At 34.6% G+C, this 23,052-nt stretch overlaps 1 protein-coding gene across 2 annotated transcripts; it reads right to left on the bottom strand.

Annotated features, from left to right (window-relative positions):
- Positions 1-5,021: 5,021 nt before the first annotated feature.
- Positions 5,022-21,437, bottom strand: LOC128206414 (uncharacterized). 2 transcript variants are annotated; one of them, XM_052908829.1, is made up of 17 exons: positions 21,311-21,437; positions 18,800-19,416; positions 18,365-18,442; positions 17,919-18,032; positions 17,531-17,593; positions 16,865-17,089; positions 16,221-16,463; positions 15,795-15,884; positions 12,464-12,534; positions 11,177-11,267; positions 10,556-10,619; positions 10,218-10,291; positions 9,427-9,490; positions 9,081-9,160; positions 8,190-8,253; positions 6,177-6,618; positions 5,022-5,783 (listed from the first exon to the last, which is right to left on the bottom strand). In XM_052908829.1, the coding sequence occupies exons 2-17, from the start codon at positions 19,404-19,406 to the stop codon at positions 5,385-5,387; spliced, it is 2,769 nt and encodes a 922-aa protein (XP_052764789.1). In that variant the 5' UTR covers positions 19,407-19,416; positions 21,311-21,437; the 3' UTR covers positions 5,022-5,384. The 2 variants fall into 2 exon arrangements, with proteins under 2 accessions (XP_052764789.1, XP_052764790.1); XM_052908830.1 differs by having other exon boundaries at positions 9,081-9,142.
- Positions 21,438-23,052: the final 1,615 nt, after the last annotated feature.

Raw genomic sequence — 23,052 nt, 5'->3', positions numbered from 1 at the left:
TGTCATGTGGTCGGACAACCTTAGCTTGGTACATGTTCTAAATAAACAGTCTCAATCCAAGCGAGTAATGCATCTTATTCGGCCACTTGTACTCGTGATTCTATTTCTCGCAAGCGCTGGAAGAAGTTTCGTCAGGCGGCGCCAGATGCGAACCCAGCGCCCCCCCCCCACCAAATCCCACAGGCGTTTCTCTCCATCATCTATTCAACGAAGCTGATAAATTGCTAAATGCCGCCCACACTGTTAACACCTGAATGGTCTATACGCAAGGCCTTATTACATTCTACCAGTTTCGGCGTTCCCATCAACTTCCGGAACTCTGACCTCTCCCCGTAGACCATGTAGTCTTGTTTATTTCCTTTCTATCGTTAAACGACCGCTCCCATAACACAGCTCGCCTTTACACGGCCTCAATCAGTCACCAATGTAAACTTTGGGGATATTTTGACCCAACATCAAATTTAATTGTTTTAAAGATACTCGATGGGCTAAAAGGGCAGAGCACACGCAAGGACCCTCGTTTATCAATCACGTCGCAGATTCTCAGTACTGTTTTGTACGCACTTCCTGTTATTTGTAGTAACTTATACGAACAAACCCTCTTCTTCGCTGGCTATATTATAGCATTCTCTGGGTTTTTGCGTGTCGGTGAACTTGCTTGTACAAAGGGAAAGTCACCGAACAAAATTATTTTAGAACAGGATACCTTGGTTCGCAATGATAGCGTACAAATATGGCTCCGATATTCGAAAACAAACCAACATGGAGCATCACAGCTTATTACATTACATGCGTCTAGCGGTCCGATTTGCCTAGTTTCAGCAATTGTCAAATAATTGAAAATGCGGCCAAAACGCGAGGGTCCTCTCTGTCATTTAAATGGCTCCCCTGTCACCAGGTACCAATTCTCTGCAGTGCTAAAAAAGGCATTGTAACATTCCGGTCTCAATTATACTTGCTCCAGCTCCCATAATTTCCGTTTAGGTGCCGCAACATCTGCAGCTTTAAAAGGGGTTCCCCTAGACGCAATTAAAATTCGCAGGTAGATGGCGCTCTGACTATGTTCGCACCTATATTCGCCCGAATATGGTCTCTATTCTTAAGCTGTTATAATATTTTCGTTGTTAGTTGGCCGCTTAGCGCCAGGATCATACTAGGAGCTCTTGCATGAATTTATTTCAGTTTGGCTGGTCGGCTCCTCAATCATAAAGCAGATGTTAATGGTAAGCAGAACAAGTCCCGGGGGTACCAATTTGGGGCTACAACACATCGACCTCTGGTGGCAGGGTTACAGCGGCCTAAGTCTAGCAGGCCTTAGGCGGAAACTTAGGACATTGCTCAAGATAAGAGTCCCTCGCAACTACCTACTTATTCATTGTGGGGCTAACGACACTGGCCGAACCACCTCCGTGCAAATATGCAACTTAATTCGGGCGTCTGTTAACTTTATCCTCGAAAACTTCCCCAACATAACCATCATTTGGTCGCAAATGCTACCACGCTCGACCTGGCGCTATTGCCAACACAACTCGGCTATGAAAAAGGCCAGAAAATGGGTCAATAGTAAGGCTGCCAAGTAAGTGCCGTCCATGGGGGTCGCTATTTAAAACACATTGACATTAAACTTGTGATGCCACGTTTATTTCACAATGATGGGGTGCACTTGTCAGAACTTGGCTACGATATATTCATGAATAAAATCTCTACAGGCCTCAGCTGTTTCACGTGTCCGCATAGTAACGTCAAGGTTTACCCGGACAAGTGATGACCCTGCTCTATACAATGCGCATTGTTAGTAGTTAAAACATTTGGCTTGTTGTTAAGAAATGTTACGATTACAATCGGTGTTCGCAGCTGTACGAACCGCTTATCATATGGATTTCTGTAATTCGGCAATCGTAACAGTATAAACGGTGTTCGCAGTTGGGCGAACTATATGTGATGACATTGTTCGCAGCTGGGCGAACTAACTGCCCTCAAATGCAGTATTCTGCAATAAAGCAATCTTAAAAACGGTGTTCGTAGTTGTGCGAACTATTTCTATAAATTATGGCATTCACGGAACTTGCTCTTTATTCGCCCTCCAAAAATCTGCATCATTCTAAACTTAAGTCGATAGTTTCTAAAATGGAATTCGTATTGTGTTATGGGGGTTCGTTTTTTTTGGCGTGAACCTTCGCTGCGCGCAGATTCATTTGGCACAGTGGCGATTTACGTCAAGTCATTACTTGAGAAAAACTGATAATAATACGCATCTCGGCAGTTTAGTGCTGCTGTCTTCAGAGGCTATCTGCTGATGGTGTCTTCTCCACTAACTGGGGCGTCTCTTTGGTGATGCTTGGTAGGGTTAATGTTGGTTACCCTTGGTGTTGTTAGGGACGACTGGTTAACTGTACACCCCGTCTCCCGCCATAAACAATCAAGCCGTGCAATTTTCTGCCATCTTACAAATGAATTTAAATTAGGGATGCAAACGAATGGCAAAAGTGATATTCGAATATTCGGTAATTCTTTCGATCGAATATTCGAATATTCGAACACCAAAATGAACCTTTAATAACCTAATTATTATTCGCTAACGTAATATCGGGGGCCCTGTTACCCTTCCTGGTCGTATTCGGTACATGCGACGGACCCTTCTTGTTCCACAAATTAGCCTCTGAATTTCCCCATTTTCAAAATATAACCCAAGAAAAGATATATCTTTAACAAAAAACAAAAACGAATTGTATCAGTTCCTCTGCGTTCATTTTTGTAAACAATGCAAAATAAGATCAGGGAATTGCGTTTTTCCCGGTTAAATGACGATATGCGCCAACGTGGGACTTGCAGCCTTGTTCTTGGATTGATGTTTACGAAATATATTTATAGAAAACGACACCATGACTAAACGTCGCTTTTGCCTTAGGTATTGTACAACAATACAGGACATATATCCTTATCGTTATATTGAAAACGTGGAAACAGTTTAAAGCACACAACTAGCACATGTCCTTCGTATCATCAAGGCGATTTGAGCAATATCGCCAAGCTTGATTGGCAGTGAAGACAAAACATTGGTAAAAAGGCCGATCTCTTAAACCCTTAAATGGCATGGTCATTTTAATGTACCCAACATAATTGGAATGTGTTTTATGTCACTTGTCTTACAGCCAGTAAATGCAAAATTACGGGACTGTTTATAGTTCCCGGCGATATATCCGATATGACGCGTGTATAGTGTCATCAAGTTCACTCCTATGGCATTAGGGGTCCATCGTTGTAAAAAACAAGACAGACGAAGATGACAGTTGTAGGCAAACAACTTATTAATTTATTAATTCAACAAAAACATCGAATATTCGAATACCTATTTTGACATTCGAATACCAAACGTTCGATCGAATATTCGAATATTCGTTTGCATCCCTAATTTAAATGTATCTATTAAGTTCCAGTTGTATAAGTTGTAAAATAAATATTGGTGAATTTCAGTTTTCATAATGTTTATTAACAGAACCAGGTTTCGCGCACACCTGATGCGAAGTATGTGCTTGTTCCGTTTCTTATACAGTGTGTCCATCGATAATGGCACTATATCCGAGGGTTACCTGGCGGTGTGATACATTCGGGAAAACTGTTAATACCACGAGCATTTTAGTCTGGCCCGTCCTTAGCCAAACATTATGCGTATATGGGCAATATTATTTCTATTGATCCCTACCATACATGCTAGACTCGTTCTCGCAGAAACGAGCAAGGGGACCATAGGGACCTATGTCACTGTGTAGCCGAGTCCTGGCCCTAGGTGATGGCACATATGAATACCCTAGATTTTAGGCAGTCTATGCGGGATAGGGACATGAACTCGATTCCCAATGCCAAAATGGCCCATATTCAGACGCTGTTATGGTGCTGATGCCTTAAAAACGGGCAAGGATACCAATATGACTGTTTCCCATGGTTACCTGGTGGTGTGATACATCGGGGAAACTGCTACTACTACGAGGATTTTAATCTGACCCCGTGCTTAGCCCAACAGTATACGTATATGGGCAATATTAGCGCTTTTGACCCTTACCATGCATTAAATGATGGGATAACGTTTATAGAATTGTATTAAAAAGATAAAAACATTAAACATTAGTTTGTGCGAAGATTTGATATGGATACCGATAAATGCTATTTCTTTTGTAATAACGATATTGGTGGATAGTTATTTAATAAAGTCATTTAAAGCATTGACTTAAATACAAAAGGAGGAGTTTTAAAACGTATTGCTGCTATTGAAAAAGGGAGTCTTCGGGATGCAAACATCGGTTCCATAGACCGCCTTGTTGATAGCTAATATTTCATGAATCACCGTGTTGTTTGTTATTGGTAAACAAAGAAAAGTAAAACGATATAACTTAACACCTTTTTGAATATACGATATTATGTAATATAAAAGTACTTATTAAAAGTGTGTTTTTAAACAAATGTGCATAATTAATTATCATAAAATGAACCACCAGCAGACTATACGGTCACCCGTAAATGTTTCAGTCTACCGAGATTAATAACTTAGAACTTTATAATGGTCAGATTGTTCAGAGTTTTGTTAAAGTTAACAATGTTGTAAACATCAACGTTGTTTCACCTTTATATCTTTACTGATTTGTAAGTGCAATTGACACATTTGTGATCTGCATTTTTCGCAAGCTTGAAAGTTCACAAGGATGTCTCTAATGACGTTGTTAAATTTAACATAATTCTGAAGAATCGGCCCATTACGTGGTGTTCCTTTATTAGTATGTGTATTGATATTGAGGACTAGTTGATGAAGGATGGATTCTGAACAATTGCCAGAATTAAAAGACGACGATCATATTGACGTTTCTACTGCTAAAAGCGTAGTCAATATCTCGACTATTGTTTGCTCAAAATACAGCGAAACAATTCATATGCAAAGCAAAGCAATCAGATATTAATTACATGGCATTGCATTTAAAGGATGTTCTTAAAATATAAACAATACTATTATTATACACATACTACTTTATTGTAACAAAGTACTGTTTGATCCATATTCAGATACAATATTGTTGTAACAAACATAATATTTTTGTTCATAAAACAAAAGCAAATGTGTCCTTATTTCAACGAAAAACATTTGTTATCAAAAACACTATCTTATAGATGTAATTAACTCCCATGTATTTCTTATCTAATGTCAATGCACTCTTTTTAAATAAAATTATATAAAAGTGAAAAACATCAAATGCAAAAGATAATAATGAAAGGTTCATTTCATTGAATAAAACGGACTAAAAAGCGACCATTTGTTTTTATCGAATTATTTTGAAGGCGAAACAAATGGTAATATACATTTGAATCATGACTAAGTGTTTTTTTCAGAACTTAGTCTATATAATATTTTTAAATATTTTGATCACATTGTTATCCCCCATCCCTAAAAAAATACAGCCTCTTTTATCACAAATCGCGACACATCTTGGCCACATCACATTATCCTCTATCCCAAGCAGCTTCGTGACGGTGCCAGTCTTCGGAGACACCCAGCTCACAGTGTGGGACTTCTGACAACACACGTATACACGACCCGCAGAGTCCACAGTCACATTACGTGGGTCGTCAATGTTTTCTTCATCCTTTACTACACCAACAACAAGGCCATCTAGGGTGCAGATAGTCAAAGTGTCCTTGTCAAAGTCACTGATGTATATTGTGCTGAGGTCAGGGCTTACTGCCAGGTAATCAGGGAACTGGAACAGTTCCTTATGATCTTCGTCCATTACAAACACCTGTAACCATAGATACATAAACTAGAACATGTGTGGATGGTGACAGGCAAATGGAAGAAGGTGTTTAGGGCTTGATTTGTTTAAAGAATTCGAAATGCATGACCTCTTCGTACAATGCTCTAACGGATGCATTTAATGATGATAGTGCGAATCCATTCGATACATACGTCCATATTTTAGAATATTCCAGTTTGTTATTGATCTTTAAAATAAATCTAGACAAAAAACAAATCATCCACAACCAATTTATTTATCTTATAATGATCTAAAATATATACTATTTTAAATAACATTTACTAAATTAGATAACTCAATATCAAGGTACACGTGAGCTTAAAGGCAATTATGAAATATAAGCGTAATGAAATATAAGCGTAATGTTAAATCCTTTACCTTTATCACATTCCCCCTCATATCCAGTATTTCTACTCCAGGATCCGGATGTTCGTAAGAAACAATCAAGTTATCACCACAGGATGCAATTCCATAGCATCTTCGGTCAACGTTAATTTTATTTTCCAACAGCAAGGCTCCATTTCCAGTAACACACAGAACCCATACTTGATGAGCTGAAGTTGTCACTGCAACACGATTACCAGCTATTGTCGTAATATCCCAAGGTTCCAATTCAAGTTCATACATGCATTTTTGTTTCCTACTGTCAATGTCAAAACATCGCAAACACAACTTCCAATTGTCCGCCGCAACCAGGTACTTGTCGTTTACGACAGTCAACCCAAAAATGCTACCGAATTCGCCTTTCCCGTTTTTGTCAAGCAACTCCATATTATCCAATTCATTCTTGTGCCTTACCGTCGGAGCACAATCTGCCTTTCTAATAAAATGATTATAATAATAGTAATAATCAAAATAATCATAATAAACTACTACTACTACTACTACTACTACTACTGCTACTGCTACTGCTGCTGCTGCTGCTGCTGCTGCTGTTGCTGCTGCTGCTGCTACTACTACTACCACTACTACTACTACTACTACTAATAATAATAATAATAATAATAATAATAATAATAAGTATAATGACACTTTAAATAATAATCATCATCATCATCATAATAATAAAAATAGTTTGCAACGCTTAAATACTCATAAATCATAAATAATAAGTATTCTTACGTGAATGATATTGGCAACAAAATACATTATCCATTAAATCAACTTCTGTGTAAGTTTGGGAAACATGGTACAATGACAATTCAATGGTTAATTGAAAGTGTTGGACAACAGTTAAATTAAATGTTTTTGTTGTTTTTCTTGTTTAACATTTGGCTTAATATAAAACGGTTTGACTATCAAGTTATGCAGGAATAAAGTTTCGTTGGCTGTTTTCCTGTTCCAACATGTAATACATATGCAAGTTGATCTAGATTTGCTCGACAAATATACCAATTTATTGAATTATAATTTTTTTTTAAACAATTTACGAGTGACATTCAAAATGAAATGTTAATTACAATTATTATTTTTTTCATAGCTAGTCGAAATTGTTTTTATTTTACCACCTTCTAGAATAGTAATACATATTATGTGTTTCTGAGTGATTGGGTCGGTTTGTTCGAAATACAAGATTGATATTTTTCTTGTTTATTTTTCAAATATTCATTCGCGTAAAAGTGACGTGGAAAAAACGTGTATGTCTGTTTCACAAAATAACGCAAGCGACGTTGTTTACTGACTTCATGATGCCTAGTAATTTAAGTTTATTATTGATGTCAAATGTTGATTGTTTTCTTTTTTAAAAATCGCGCTTTTTAAGATGAATATTGTCGTTTTGTTATTTAATGTTCAGTAAAAAATGTATATTCAGTTAAGCTCTTTTGATATGCCATCATTAAATTCTCATTAATAATAATAATGAAACAAATACAATGGATGTGAAGCGATGTTGCGCTTGACTCACCTAGCACGGAATCTTCCAGCAAAGGTCATATTCACTACAAAAACCTATGCAGTGTGCAAGAAACGTATTTTTTTTTTATTGAAATATATCTCAGCTATGTAAGTGTCAAGTGTCATATTATTAATGGCCACCAACCTAGACATTAACCAACAGAGAATAAAGTTATTACAGAATCAATGTAAAATTGATTGTATAACATAATATGGTCAAGGTGACATTGTGACGACTGTCATATTTAAAAGCATTTGTTTATCTTGTCATATTCAATATACCATACTTTATTAACGCAAATGATATGCACATGCGTAGTTTAAAGCTAACAACTGTCAAAATGCTTTAATGATAATTATTGTTTTTAAATTACTAAGCTTCATTTGTTTCCATGTAATGCTAATGCCAAGGTATTCAATGAGGATATGCTCATTCGTAAGTCGCTCTATTTCGTATACATTGGTTAAAAACATATGTTGCTGAAAAGAACTTACGTTTCATTTTCCAACTCACTGATGTCTGGTTCATATTTTAATTTGACCACAACTGCTGGTGAATCTGAAATAAAAGTACTGTAGACTGCATCTCTACATATGTAGCAGCATATTATGATCGGAAAAGATTGACTGAAAACAAGTATAAACATCTATATTGTTGACTCCAATAATCAACCAATACCGTTTATACAGGAAATTTGGATCATAAACTAATGCGGGAAGTTGTCGGTGGAAGCATCGCTGGATGTCAGTAACCCGCGTCTTCACTTACCATCACGTACGACATACCCTTAGCGGACACTGGCAGTCGAAGATCAATAATCGTAGCCTGCGAATTCTGCACTTAATCGAATCTTAGTTCTTCGCTACGACTTTGACCCACGTCTTCACTTACCAACTCATACGACACACCCTTAGCGGACACTGTCAGGCGAAGATAGTGGCTTCCGAATTTTGAACTGTATCAAATACTATACGCTACAACTTTGTGTTGCTCGACAGATAATGAAAACTGATATAAAATAATTTATTCTGTATTTGTTTGTTTGAAGCTTGTGTTGTTGTTTTTAAAAAAGACTATAGTATGCAACTGGTATACCAAGTGTTACTGCTTGTGCATAATAATTGTTTGTTTGTCTGTAATAGTTCAACATGCTTTCACTTTGATAGATTAGCCTCAGTACAAATATTCCGTTATCGTTTATTTCACCTGGCCTGTAGTGAATGATGACGCCAGTATTTAGTTCTCACAGTTGTCATATAGATTCTGGCCCCTAGGTACTACGAACTTGGCCTTATACCCATGAAAATAAGAAATAAAATGCTCTAGCCAATGCAATTTTTTCAGAATATATTTAGTTCTAGTCTAAGTAGCGTTTGTGTTCATACTTTCCTTGTCTTTTCCCTTGATCTTGATCAGTGAGGGGCGTGTCTTCTCCTTTGTCTCCAACCTATGATGCAAAACTGATCTGTCATATTAAATAGTATTTGTTTATGTTGTTATATTAAATATACTATAGTTTATTTACCGAAATGAAATGAACATATGTAGTTTAAAGCTAAGAAGTATCGCAATGCATAAATTATCATTGTCATCAAAATGTTAAGCTTCATTTGTTTCCATGTAATTCTTATGACAATGCATTCAATAAGGATCTGTTTATTCATAAGTCGGTCTAATTCGTATGCATTGGTTAAAGAAAAAATATGTTTTGATTGACAAAAAAGAACTTACGTTTCATCTTTCAACTCACTGATGTCTGGTTGATAGTTTGATTTGTCCACAACTGCTGGTGATTCTGAAATAAAACGACGGTAGACTGGATCTCCGACAAATGTAAAGCATTATTGATAAGAAAAGATTGACTGAAAACATGTATATAACAAGTATAAGCATATCTATTGTTGACTCTACTAGGTTTCTTTAAATCAACCGCTACCGTTGAGACATGAAATTGGGATCATAAATTAGTGCGAGAAGTAGTCACTGGAAACATCGCTGGATATCAGTAACCCGCGTCTTCACTTACCATCACGTACGACATACCCTTAGCGGACTCTGGCAGTCGAAGATCAAAGATCGTAGACTGCAAATTTTGAAGGTGATCGAATCTTAGTTCTTCACTATGACTTTGACTCGAGTGTCAGATATTGGAAGTTGATATAAAATTATTCATGTTGCTATTTGTTTGTTTAAAGCCATTCTTTTAAAACGAAATGCATTCTATGCATCTGATAAACAATTGTTGCTGCTTTTGCATATTAATTGTTTGTTTGTCTGTAATAGTTCAACATGCTTTCAATTTGGTATATTAGAATCTGTACAATGACTGCGTTATCGTTTATTTCACCTGGCCTGTAGTGAATGAAAACGCCAGTATTTAGTTCTCACCGTTGTTATATAGAGTCTGGCCATTAGGTACTAAGAACTGGGACTAATACCCATGTAAATAGAAAATTGCTCTAGCCAATGCAATTCTTCCAGAATATATTTAGTTCTAGCATGAGTAGCGTTTGTGTTCATACTTTCCCTGTTTTTTCCCTTGATCAGTGAGGGGCGTGCCTTCTCTTTTGACTCCATCCGATTATGCAAAACAGATCTGTCATATCAAATAGCATTTGTTTATGTTGTTATATTAAATGTATACTATAGTTTATTTACGACAAATGAAATGAACATGCGTAGTTTAAAGCTAAGAAGTATCGCAATGCATAAATTATTATTGTTTTCAATTTATTAAGCTTAATTTGTCTCCATGTATTTGTACTGAAGATGCAATCAATGAGGATTTGTTAATTCATTAGTCGGTTAATATTTCGTATACATTGGTTTAAAACACATACGTTGCCTGTAAAGAACTTACGTTTCATCTCTCAAATCACTGATGTCTGGTTGATAATTATATTTGTCCACAACTGCCTGTAATTCTGAAATAAAACTACGGTAGACTGGATCTCCGACAAATGTAAAGCATTATTGGTCAGAAAAGATTGACTGAAAACATGTATATAACAAGTATAAGCATATATATTGTTGACTCTACTAGGTTTCTCTATATCAACCGCTACCGTTGAGACATAAAATTGTGATCATAAATGAATGCGAAAAGTAGTCACTGGAAACATCGCTGGATGTCAGTAACCGCGTCTTCACTTAACATCACGTACGACTTACCCTTAGCGGACTCTGGCAGTTGAAGATCGAAGATCGTAGCCTGCGAATTTTTAACTTGATCGAATCTTAGTTCTTCACTATGACTTTGACTCGAACGACAGATATTGGAAAATGAAATAATTATTTATATTTTGTTCTCTGTTTGTTTAAAGCTTTTTTTAAAAATAAATGTATTCTATGCAACTGGTATAACAATTGTTGCTGCTTGTGCATACTAATGAAAGACCTGTGAAAACAGAAAATTGCTCTAGCCAATGATATTGTTCCAGAATATATTTAGTTATAGCTTGAGTAGCGTTTGTGTTCATACTTTCCCTGTCGTTTCCCTTGATCTTGATCAGTGAGGGGCGTGACTTCTCCTTTACCTCCACCCGATCTTGCAACAGTTCCACTTCCATTGTCTACGGATTTAAATTCATATATGTGCAATATTATTAACATAAAAATTGTAAGAATAAGTTCAATAAAAATAAAATTAAAATAAACAAATAAATAAAAACATAAATAAATAAGTAAATAAATAAAAAATATCTCCATATATAATCAACATACCTACAACAGATTTAATAAATTAATCATGCAGTGTGACAACATTCAAAAGGTTTAGGTTGACGCATACAATGCAAACACGTTTTTTTAAACTACATGACCAACGGCATTGATTTGTGACCTAAATATCACCATATATAAGGTATGCATTTATTCTAGAACTTTATCCGCATAAAGGCAAATAGGAGTTACGTAGGATTAAACACTTGCCATTAACATCAATGAACTATGCAACCCTGCCAAATCCATAATGCATTATATCGTCGGCTTAAGCGTTTTTCTATTTCTAGCAGTCATTAAGAAATATAAATAATAGATGCCATGTGTTTCCGGTCCGGAAAGACTGCCGAGTTACTGGCAACGCAGAGTGGTCAAGGGTCAGATTAATCATTCCAAACCGGACGCACATGATTCATATTTGTACTTTCATACCTTAAATTATTATTTATGAAAGAAATGAAATGAAATAGAAAACCGCGTGAAATGATGTTTACTGTATTCACTGCATACGGCAAGAAGTTCATACAATATAACGTCGTTAAGGATCTGTTTCGGTTTGTTTTGATGCTATATTTTTGTAAAGTCAATGTTTATGGAAATCATTGATTAAAATATCATAATTATGTTTACAGAAGGCGTATAGTAACAGAAATAAAATAAAATATTACGTCACAGCGCGTTACTCATCTAGCATGGGTGCCAGATAGAGTTCAGCACGGCTGAATTCACAACATTTCAAACAATATAAAAAACATAAAATGTAAAAGAATCCCTTTAAACACAGTGTATCAATCGATCCACTTTGTTGAAAACATGATTTATTTGAAGCCAATCTCAACTTCCAAATAAAGTACAGAATAGTCAAGATTCATAATCTTATTCTACAATATTACGCAAATGTTTTCACAGGAAAAAAACAAAAAAAAATCGTTTAGGCGGTCACACGATTATTAAAGTGGGAAAACAAATTAGATGGAAAATAAGAATGAAAAGTCTTTACTACGTAACGGGGCAATGTATGAATACTAAAGGTTACTATAAGACCTACCTTTTCCCTCTTCCAGCCTCCGGAACCCGGCATTTTCTTCGGCTTAGTTACAACCGGAATATGACTCACGTCTAAAAAACGAGATTATGAAATAATTACCTTACTTAACATTTATCTTCTCGTCAGCATTTAAACACTTATAATTAATATATTCAACTATTTTGTTTCAGAATAATGTTGATCTATGATAATTGAAGCAATATTCCTGAAAATTGAATCAGCAATGATCTTAAAAACCTTTCTCAATGCAACGCGAGAACCTGCTTTAGTGTTAAGTGCTGATATTAAAAGTACAGTAGTTTTTTTCGTTTACATGCGCGGCCTCCTATTTTTATCCGAATTGCGTTTTTAACTGGCCATTCCCTTGGTTACCACATTAGATACGTGCCAATGCATTTAACAAACAGTTTTGGTCAACTGTATGCAAAGCATTTATACATTTATAGAAGGGCAACTTCAAGGACCAACAGCCGAACATGCAACGAAAGCCGGCTTTAATGGCAAAATATTCGAGTCCTTACATACACCGAACGATACTAGAGACGGGGTCACATTTCTTAAAAGATAGGTTATTTATATGTACATTAACACATTTTAAGTAAATGTATAGTATGTTGGCAATATGCAGGTCCAAAATGCATATTCAAATTAATAGTGATATATCAATGCACACAGACAGTCATCTGTGTAGGATTGGTTTCTTTAACACAAGACGAATTACCTCGCATAAAATAAACCCATGCGTCAAACGCAGATGTTCTACAAAAAACGATTTCCAACTAGGTATGTGTTTCCATAAACAAAAGAATATTATTATTTTTTGAAAACACTCTTATATAAAATTCGCCCTATATAGGCATATTTAAGTTCGAACAGTGAATGACTCCACCTGAAAATGACCCAGATTTTAGTAAATATCTAAGACGGCGGAAGAATCGACAAATGACCGCGAAAATTCCAAAGTAAGATTTCAGAAATCAAACATGATTATAACAATTTATAAGTAACCAACCTCAATGGTCTGAACAAATAAAGGCTAAGACTGCTTTAAAGACGTTCGGTACTAAATATGTTTGGATAGGAAATGATGTCATTAGCACACATTAAATCATGACTTACTGGATATAATGAAACGATTTAAAAAACGCAGATTTCGAAACAAAGTTATTTGGTTTCCTTTATGGCCGTTCTATAAATATCACCTCAATTTGCATTCTACTCATGAACGTAAATTGAACGATCGCATGCATCTGAGACTTTAAATTATTCTGGGTACCATATTTCTCGAATGGACGTATCACAAAAAAACATTGCTTTGAGTATTCGGTTAATCAATCACAAGAGCAGGTAAAACAGGTAGGTCGTTTTTGCTTTGCGTTTGTCTTACTAAAACATGTGATATAAAGAATCTGATACTCGTCATCATATAATAGATACGTTTGTTCAACTCGTCCAGAAAATATGTTAGTAAGTTCGTCAAAGGATCGCTTACTAAGACTTTTCTTGAACAAGTTGAATAAAAATGGGCATAATATAACGACTCGTTACAAAACCTCTATATCTTTTCTCGACACAATTAAAACAATGGAATTTCTTCATTTAGATCTAGCCATCAATGATCAAATTCCACAAAACAATATAAAGAAAGGGCTAATAATCTGGCCCAACAAATTTATATTTTTAATGTGTTCGAATACAAGATTAACCTTGCACAATAAGAAGTTGTTGTCATTTCTTTCCCTTAAACTCATAATATGTCTTAATGGCACTTGATATTTAGCACGCAGGTTCCGTTTTTTTAAATGTTAACAATGTCATTTTATAAAAACAACAACATGGAAATTCGAAACTGTTTTACCTTTACATTTACCTACATGCTTATACCCTTGCATATTCTCCTTCCTCCTTTATGTTGACATTTACCTGGTCCATGCAGGTTATTTAAAATTGTGAATACAATCATCTATTGATCTGGGTTGTTTGAATAATCATCATTTTCCAGAAAAATAAATTCTTGCATCTTTTCGTTCAGGATATTTTTATGCCTACGTTCAAACTTTTTGCGTGCAAATATTTGTCAGAGTACATACATTTTAAACAAAAATAAACAAGTTTCAATCAGTTCAAACTATCCACAAATGTCCGTAATGAATAAGGCCCAAATGCTTTCTTCCCATGCTCGTATATCAGTGATAAATGACATACTTGTCAAAATATGTTCATAGTGTTAAGTTAAAAAGTTTGATTATTAATCAATCTTTTAAAATAGCATTCGCTTAAATGCACTCTTTCGCGACCTTGTAATAGATTAACACAATTCGCTACTTCTCTGTAAGGCATCCGTCTGTTCGATAAACAAAAATATAATTCACAATAAATCCATTTTTTAATGTTGCCTTACTAATACCTTACAACTGTATACACCGATCTTACCCTTTAAAAGAAAGTATACACTTTATCAGAAAATCGTTATCACTTTCAATATTTAACATTGTTAAACAAAGCCAAACTTCATTCCATTTCCTTTTTAATTGATAACGGAATCAGTTATATTCTTGTAGCAGACGGCACCGGCCAACAGAGCGTTCAGTGCTTTGATTATCATAACAGTAAGGCCATATTTACTTTCTTGTAGAGAATGTGTTTTAGACACAATTCTAATTAATACATGCAGATATTTACTTTATTATGTCAATAACGATGAGACATGACCATGGGAAATGTTGTGTAAGTTACACTTAAATGCTTATTATTATTTCAACATTCTTTGTTTTAATCCAAATGAAATCAATGACGTTTTGTAGCATTTGAATACCTGCATAGCGTGTGTAAAGACGTATCCGTCTCGACCTGCGGTCTTCAGAAAATCGTTCTATCATAATATCCCATATCAACCAATAATAACACCTAGCCAAAAATGAATCCAGCAAAAAGTGTCAATGCCTCTTAGGTACGCTTCAGCTATGCCATTTTGTATATTTTTCTTAGAATTGTTGACTATTTTTGTCCTAGCCTTTGAACTACGTCATTAACATACTTACGTGTACATATTTGATAGTATGTTATATATTTGAGTTAGGTAAGGTTTGTATTCAACAATTGGTGAAGTTTGAAAGAGGAAAGGTCAATAGGCTAAAGTGCAATTATTTGCAACTAATCAACATTCCAAGATAAAATGCAGTACACAACTTAACAAAGTTAAGTAGGAGTCGGATTTAAAACGCCATTTGTAATATGCGGATGCAAATAAAAGACATATAAATATTTAGGTTTACAGTGCACCAAGAAACAACACAAATTATATCCGTATCGTGGGCAATGTAACCGTTACCTTTCTCGCCTTTTGTTTTCTTTTTTTCTTCTAGCCCAAATGTTATCTCTTTTGACGCTGAACCCGTCGTCTTTTCTTCCACTTCTTCCTCTGTTTAAAACAGTTCATAAACAAAAATCCATTTAAACTTAGAGGTATAATATCTAAATTATAAATCACCAAACATCTTGGAAAGGTTTAAAATGTACGTAAAGTATTTAAAATTAGAATTAAAGGTACTTAATTGAGTTTTAGGGACGCTTCACAACTTTAAACTAAAATCAGGATGCTTAACGTTGTACAATCAAATGCGTTAACATGAATTCGTTGATAAAACAAAAAACAAATTGCCAATTAAATGTTGTTGTTTTTTGAATTTCAAATCAGATGAAACTTTACACCAGAAACAAAAACCTACATATCCTATACAAAAAATGAAACAAATACCTTCATGTAATTTCGGTGACAATAAAATCATATCCATGCGAGGTTGATCAAGAGCTAACACCAATTTTTTCTTTATTGTCTTGCGTATTTCTTGTTTAACCTTCGAGGAAAATGACTTCTCTAAGTTTTCTTTTACAATGGCATTTTGAAGAAACCCTTGAATTCTAACAACAATGCCATCATCTTGTACTGCACTTTCCACAGTGAATCTACGGTGGTCACATTTGTCTAACACTTGACAGACTAGAACAAATAAATAAACTGGTGTGTTCAAATAACTTTGATGGTCATTAAGATGATCGTAGTTTGGACTCACATCTGAGTTTATTTGGGATCAAATCCGTGTACAATCGGTAAAAGTTAATCAGTACCAAGGGACAAATTATGCTGATAATTACTGAAATGTTTACTGCTATTTAGAGAAATTCAATAGTTCAAATAATAGCTACCACAAATTTTAAATCAAAAAGGTGCAATGAAATATTTATCATCTCAAAAAGGACCGTCAAAATCACTCGTCAGAGTGATTCATCGCAGCTAAAAGCTACCTTATTGTGCATATCTAAACGAAAAATACAAGTAAGAAACGAATGTCCAATCAAGATTACAGGTATAAAAATCTATACTTCTAGAATAAAACTTACATATGTCGTTAAAAAGAGCCCAGCAAGTTTGCCTCGTAATGCCAACATATACTTCAAAGCGCTCATGATCTGCATCAGTCCGTATTAGATCTTCAAGTGGCTCAAATACTTTCTCTAGCTTTCCCGAAAGACTGTCTTGTATCAGAGAAATGACTGCGTCCAAATTGTGACACCGGATTGACAGAACGAGACAACCTTTGCTGACCTTCGTTATCTCTTTTTTCTCTGAAGAAACACAAATAACCTAGTTATTACAATAACTGTGTACCAATGCGTTTTTCAAACGGTTTTGGTATTCAAAGCCGTTATGCATTAATACAAGGAAAACTAAAGGGATATGCCTACTATCCAAAACTTTATCTATATTCGTGTTAAGTTGCACATGATTCAAGGCCTTGGAAACAATGGTCACAGTACTGTTAAGGTAAAAGCATGTTCAATATAAGATGTTGATTATTATTTGTTGCGGCTACCTCTTTCGAACGGTCAGCGAAACAGGGTTTTAGTAGGAGACTTAAGACTAGCATTGTGTGTATTGGGGGTGTCTCTGAGTCTTTATAAAACCATAAAGCGTATGCAATTAAAAATTAACATGAATTATATTTGACGTGTATTTTAATAATAATACGCAGAATTGGCAAAGTGTTGGCAAATGTACAAACTTACCGTCAAATAATTTTCGAACAAGGGACTTCACTACACCATCCAGCTCGTTGGAAGCCCTCTCGGCTACAAAATAATTACAAATCATATCAGTTATAGACATACATTTTTATTGATTTAAGTATATCTGAAAGGCCAAATTTACTAACATGTGGACAATACGTTTTAGACATTCTTTTTAATACCTGCAGATTTTTACATTTTGATGTGTGTACAGAGGAGATTAACGTGGTAATTGCGGTGTTAGTTACACCTATTAAAGCTAACTATTATGTCAACATTCTTTGTATAAAATATGATATAAATGTATCTTGTAATATTTAAAAATTTAATTTCATAGTCTGAGTCTCCAACGTAGAAGCTTCCAAATCCATTTAATAGTATCATTTACCTGTTCTTTCTGTGCCATCCTCTAATGCCTTTGAAAATATGTCCAGCAATCTGACTGTAATTTCATGTTCGTTTTCTTTATTGTAGTTCCGAAACATAACCATGACATCCATCACTTCAATGAAAACAATAAAAAAACATTTAACTGAGCAAAACAACTTTAGTGAACAAATTCAATAAAACAAAGACTGTTGCTGTTTTCATACATGACGTGTTGTTGAGCCCTTTCCAGTATAATGTACGATCATCTAAAGTTTAAACGTTTTCTAAAACTGTCAATAATTTTAAATGTTTGAAAAGTTTTATCAATTCTGGATTGAAAAACACATGTGCCCATTAGCACGTTTCACAGTCAATGTATTCTTAAAAGTCAATGTTTAAAGGTATTCTCAATAGGGCAAAAGGCAGTGATGTGAATATACAATTGGTTAGAGAACGGTAAAAGACCTGGTATGTCCACTGTCAACCTCTTTTTCTCAATGATCGTTTTCATTTCCTGCAATCCGCTTTCAACCGCTGCGTCAGCTAAAACAGCAATGCTCATATATGTATATATTTATTTAAATGCAAAATAATATATCCGTTTAGAACTGAATTAAATAGGTATACTCAAAATGTGTCTTAAAGTTATAGTTAGTTTGCGATAGCAACTTAAAGCACTTTTTTACAAAACAAGATTACATCCCAATACCTGTTATTTTCTGTTTTTGGCATTGCTAACTAATTCAATGTATATTAAAATAAAAATAATGATTTGATTTGCATTTTTGTCGTTTGCGAAATATAGCGATGAATACCATAAGAAGTATAAATGTGTCTGGTTTATTGCGTATTTAAAAACATAAAGACGCTTAATTATGCATAATGAGAAAAAAGACTTACATTCATTAATTATGTCAACGCTTTTGCAGCCTGTCTCTGAAATAACATCGTTTGGATATATATGTCCAAGGCTTGAGTACTTCTCAAGTTTTTTGAGAAGTTTTTCTTTCAATCTGGGTTCTTGAATGTAGTCGCAAATCCGTTCGACAGCACCGACAATGCGTGCAATAAAACGTTGGTAAATTGCTTCCTCCAATGTAGGATTACCCTTGTGTTGCATTTTGTTTCTTATGTTTCTTATGTTGCCGAGTTCATGGATGAGCTGTCTGTGTATCGCGTCATTATTATCTAGTTCACATGCATTTAGAAGTACAAACACATAAAGGGGTATATCCCATTTGCTCAAATCCGGTTTTTTCTCAAAACCTGGGTAAAGAATGTTGGTCTTGATTTTATCTTTGCCGATACATATTAAAATATCTTTCACATTATGGTATAAAAACTCGTCTATTGACCACGGTTGGCGATGAGAGTCTTTTGGTGTGAGCTCCCGAATTCTTTGTAGTAAAAGATGATATAACAATTGCGTTCCACAGTCGGTCAGTGCAAGGGTTACTCTTGTAAAGAATTCCTGCTCCTTCTTATCCGCAGAACTTGCCTCTGCCATGCTTTTAATTCTGAAATAAAGATTACAGAATAATGCAAAATAGTCGCATTTATTTCCTTTTTTATATCATTTCCTATTACTAGTGAATACCTAGAAATATAAAGCTACTTCAAAAGTAAGTGAAAAAATCTTCAAAATCTTACTAAAACAATAAACAGTCGAAATCAGACAGATACTGCTGTTTTCATATTTTGAATGAAATGCCGTGTTTCAAACACATCGCTTATTCATGATAGCGTATTGATTTATTAATATATCTGGTATCGAATGATGTATGTTTGTATATAAAGACGCGAGAAATAATCTCCTTCATCATCTGTATTGTATTTTCTCTGAACTTTTTCTTCGGAAACATTGACATAAAAAAATCCACGTTCTGTTGTACATGTTGAGAAGATTTCATAGAGATGCACTAATCATTACATATTTGCAAAGACTTAAACACTTAACGAACTTAAAATCATTTTTATAACTTCCATATAAACACACGATATTAGAGATTAGTTTAACTCTTGTATACATTCTTACAGTTTTAGAATAGTATTTCCTCTTTTGCATTTTTCATCAAAATCCATGAAACCTCATGTAACACGTCCATTTATCTTTTGTCTTAGTAGCTAGTAACTTTTAATTTCTACGGCCGCAAAAAGCTGCTTTTGACTCTGCTTGTGATGCTTGTTAGTTAATCTGAGAAAAATATTATATGTTTCAAGACAAGATCAGTGAAACTGATATAAAAAAATTGAACTTGATTAGAACAGTTGTTAGTCTCCGACTATATAGTGGTCTGTAGAGCCTAAATAACGATGCTATTGGCATTGGCTTAGCTGATTATAAGTAGCATCAGGAGAATGTGGGTCGAAATGAGGTTATCATGATATTTCGGAAAAATCATTCATAAATAACGTCATAATTGAAATAATCATAATGTTTGCATATAGTGTCGTTAAAAGCACGTAACATTTGCTAAAATGGTGTAATTGAACCATTAATGTTTGTTTTGCAACTGTTTGTTTTTTCAACAATAATTTCACTATTACAGAACGAGCCATTTGAATGCATGCGTTCTTGTAAACAATTTGTGCAGGAGGACTTAAGACGAGTTTGTCTTCGTCACGACGGGTAACAAGAATAAAGCGCGTAAAATGTGTATGTAATTATGTTCATTCGATGGTAAAATGCATAAACAAAAGTGACATATGGCAAAACAAATGGAAAGTGGTACTAAACAGACCTGAACTATATATGTATTAAAATATTTTCATACGCAGTTAATTTATCAGTTGCCTAGAAAAGAATGCCTCAGGTGAAACTTACTTTCGGTTGACTGTATCAGGTAAACTAATACATTGGTAAAATACTGTTAAGAGTTATGGTACTTACATACTGCTATTTCATGACAAGGTTTGAAATGTAGTATCTTAAACAATAACTACATCGTTATATCCTAAATTCTTTCAAGGCTAGACTAACACCTAAAGTGAACACAAGGCGGTTCAAATTATTAAATGTACTCGTATTAAGTATGGATTATAAATGCAGAAATAATAACACAAACTACAGTACTATAATGGTGTTTTTATGTTGTTAATTGATACAAGTTATGGTTACATGATTCACAAATAATTTAAAACACTCTGTGACACCTCTTACATTTGTTTGTTTGTTTTTTTCAATTAAAGCAGTTGAGAGTAATTACAATCAGTTTTTACACAGCTGGAAAATTAACGGCAACAACGATTTAAATTTTAAAAGCTTACAAATGAGCAAGTCCATTTATATGTGAAAAACACATATTCTTGGAGGTACATGTACAACGGCATGTACGAGTCTAGTTTTGCAATCATACAAAACACGACGGGTCTAACACTTACATACCATCAACATAACTTTATTGTACGTACCGGTTGTATACATCCACTTTTCATCAAACGACGCAAATAACAGAAACATGCACAACCCGATTTACGCATTTTTAAAATGCAGAATACGATTTCTAAAGCTTACAATCTTAACATTGACGCGTTAAACCTGCTTTCACAATTGGTAAGGTAATACTCTTCAATACCTAGCTATTGAATTTACTCATCGATTCGTTTAATAAGACAAAGGGTTTGTGAGTTATGAGGTCATGCTTATCAAATAGAGTGGTACTAAAGTTTCATAATACCCCTTTGGTACTGAGTCAATGTAAAGAAACAGTACAGTAAGACTAACATTTCAAAAGAAACCAATACAGTATTAAGACTAACATTTCAAAAGATATTTTTTTTGTTAATATGTAAAGATACTCCTGTATGCGAGATGATTAAACATAACGTTTTAAAAACTAAGGTATTGTTCTATATTCGTATACATCACTGTAAATCGAAATCTTATTAATCGGATTGATAATTGTTTGATAACAAAATGATGATCAAGAAGTTAAAAACAGAAAAACGTTTAACTAACAACAATAACGGACACCTATCTCAGTCCAAATCAATTATATTATTCTTGTAAAAAGAAAATACAACACAGTTTAAGCATATATATCGTATTTTTGCATCTCAAGTGCGGTATATTTCACTTATCCCAGAGGCCAGCTTTTACCATAAGTTGATTCCATGAATACGAGTTGAATTTATGAATATGTTTGCCATCCTCACCAAACCATAACATTTGTCAGCTGATGATTTATTTTCTTCAGCTGATGACATTTCTTCTGTTTCAAAATGCAAACCATATATTCATCCTCGTTCCATAGCAAACAGCATTACACTTTTGACAACTCCCTCACTCTCACACAATGCAGGCAGACCATGACGAAGACAGCACCCGTATATTTATCCTTGTTCCATAGCAAATAGCAATACACTCTTGGCAACTCCCTCATACTCACACAATGCAAGATGACAAAGACAGCACCATACCAGTGCCAAAATGTGATACTAGTAATCTCATCTATCCACTGGTTTGATACCATCTCTGTACATGGGCAACATTCCATGAAATAATTTCAAACATTACATGGGTCATGCCATCAAATCAAGAAGCCTTATTGTTAAGAAACTTCAAACATTCCATGCCGTCAGATTAAGCAGTCTTATTGTTCCTTGTTTGATACCATCTCTGTACAGATCATGCTATGAAGCAAAACAAAACACACATGCAGACATGTCTACAGCATGAATCGGGTTTCCTCTGGTAACTTCAGAATTTTCAAAAGACACCCATGTAGAAACAATAGTCCATGCGGACATTTCAAGCAATTTTCCTTTTTGCACCTTCAAAATGTCTTTAATTAACAGCTTGTTAGTTGTCGCATGCCACGAAGCTATATCAAATATACACATTTTTTGACAACTTGTCTTCCATTCACACCTTGTTATGTTGTAGAATTAATACGTATGAGGTGTAACAGAAAAGTACCGTGATTGATGATCAATATATGACACGCAATTTACGTAAAGAACTAAACCTGATTAGAATATATAATAATTTGTTGTTGTAAAACATGAGACTGTTTACCTTTGGACCCGTAATATAGCTTTATTTATTGACCGAAATTGAAGATACCACTTTGTTTTTGAACCTGAATCCAGAATAGACCGGAATTCGAATTACTGCGTAGGTCAGTATTAAATTGTAAAACTTTCAGGAGATT

This window comes from Mya arenaria, chromosome 10 (assembly GCF_026914265.1).
Source record: "Mya arenaria isolate MELC-2E11 chromosome 10, ASM2691426v1".
Taxonomy (NCBI): domain Eukaryota; kingdom Metazoa; phylum Mollusca; class Bivalvia; order Myida; family Myidae; genus Mya; species Mya arenaria.
The sequence above is the reverse complement of the archived record's forward strand: the minus strand, read 5'-3'. Positions and strand labels throughout refer to the sequence as shown.

What these genes read in the sequence shown, in the direction of transcription:
- LOC128206414 (XM_052908829.1), bottom strand. Translation starts at nt 19,406, where the DNA reads ATGGCAGAGGCAAGTTCTGCGGATAAGAAGGAGCAGGAATTCTTTACA. An exon ending in GTTGACAGTGGACATACCAG is followed by an intron (nt 18,033 to 18,364) that starts GTCTTTTACCGT and finishes TTTTCATTGAAG; the next exon opens with TGATGGATGTCATGGTTATG. An exon ending in CAAGGGAAACGACAGGGAAA is followed by an intron (nt 10,620 to 11,176) that starts GTATGAACACAA and finishes GTTTTATTTCAG; the next exon opens with AATTACAGGCAGTTGTGGAC.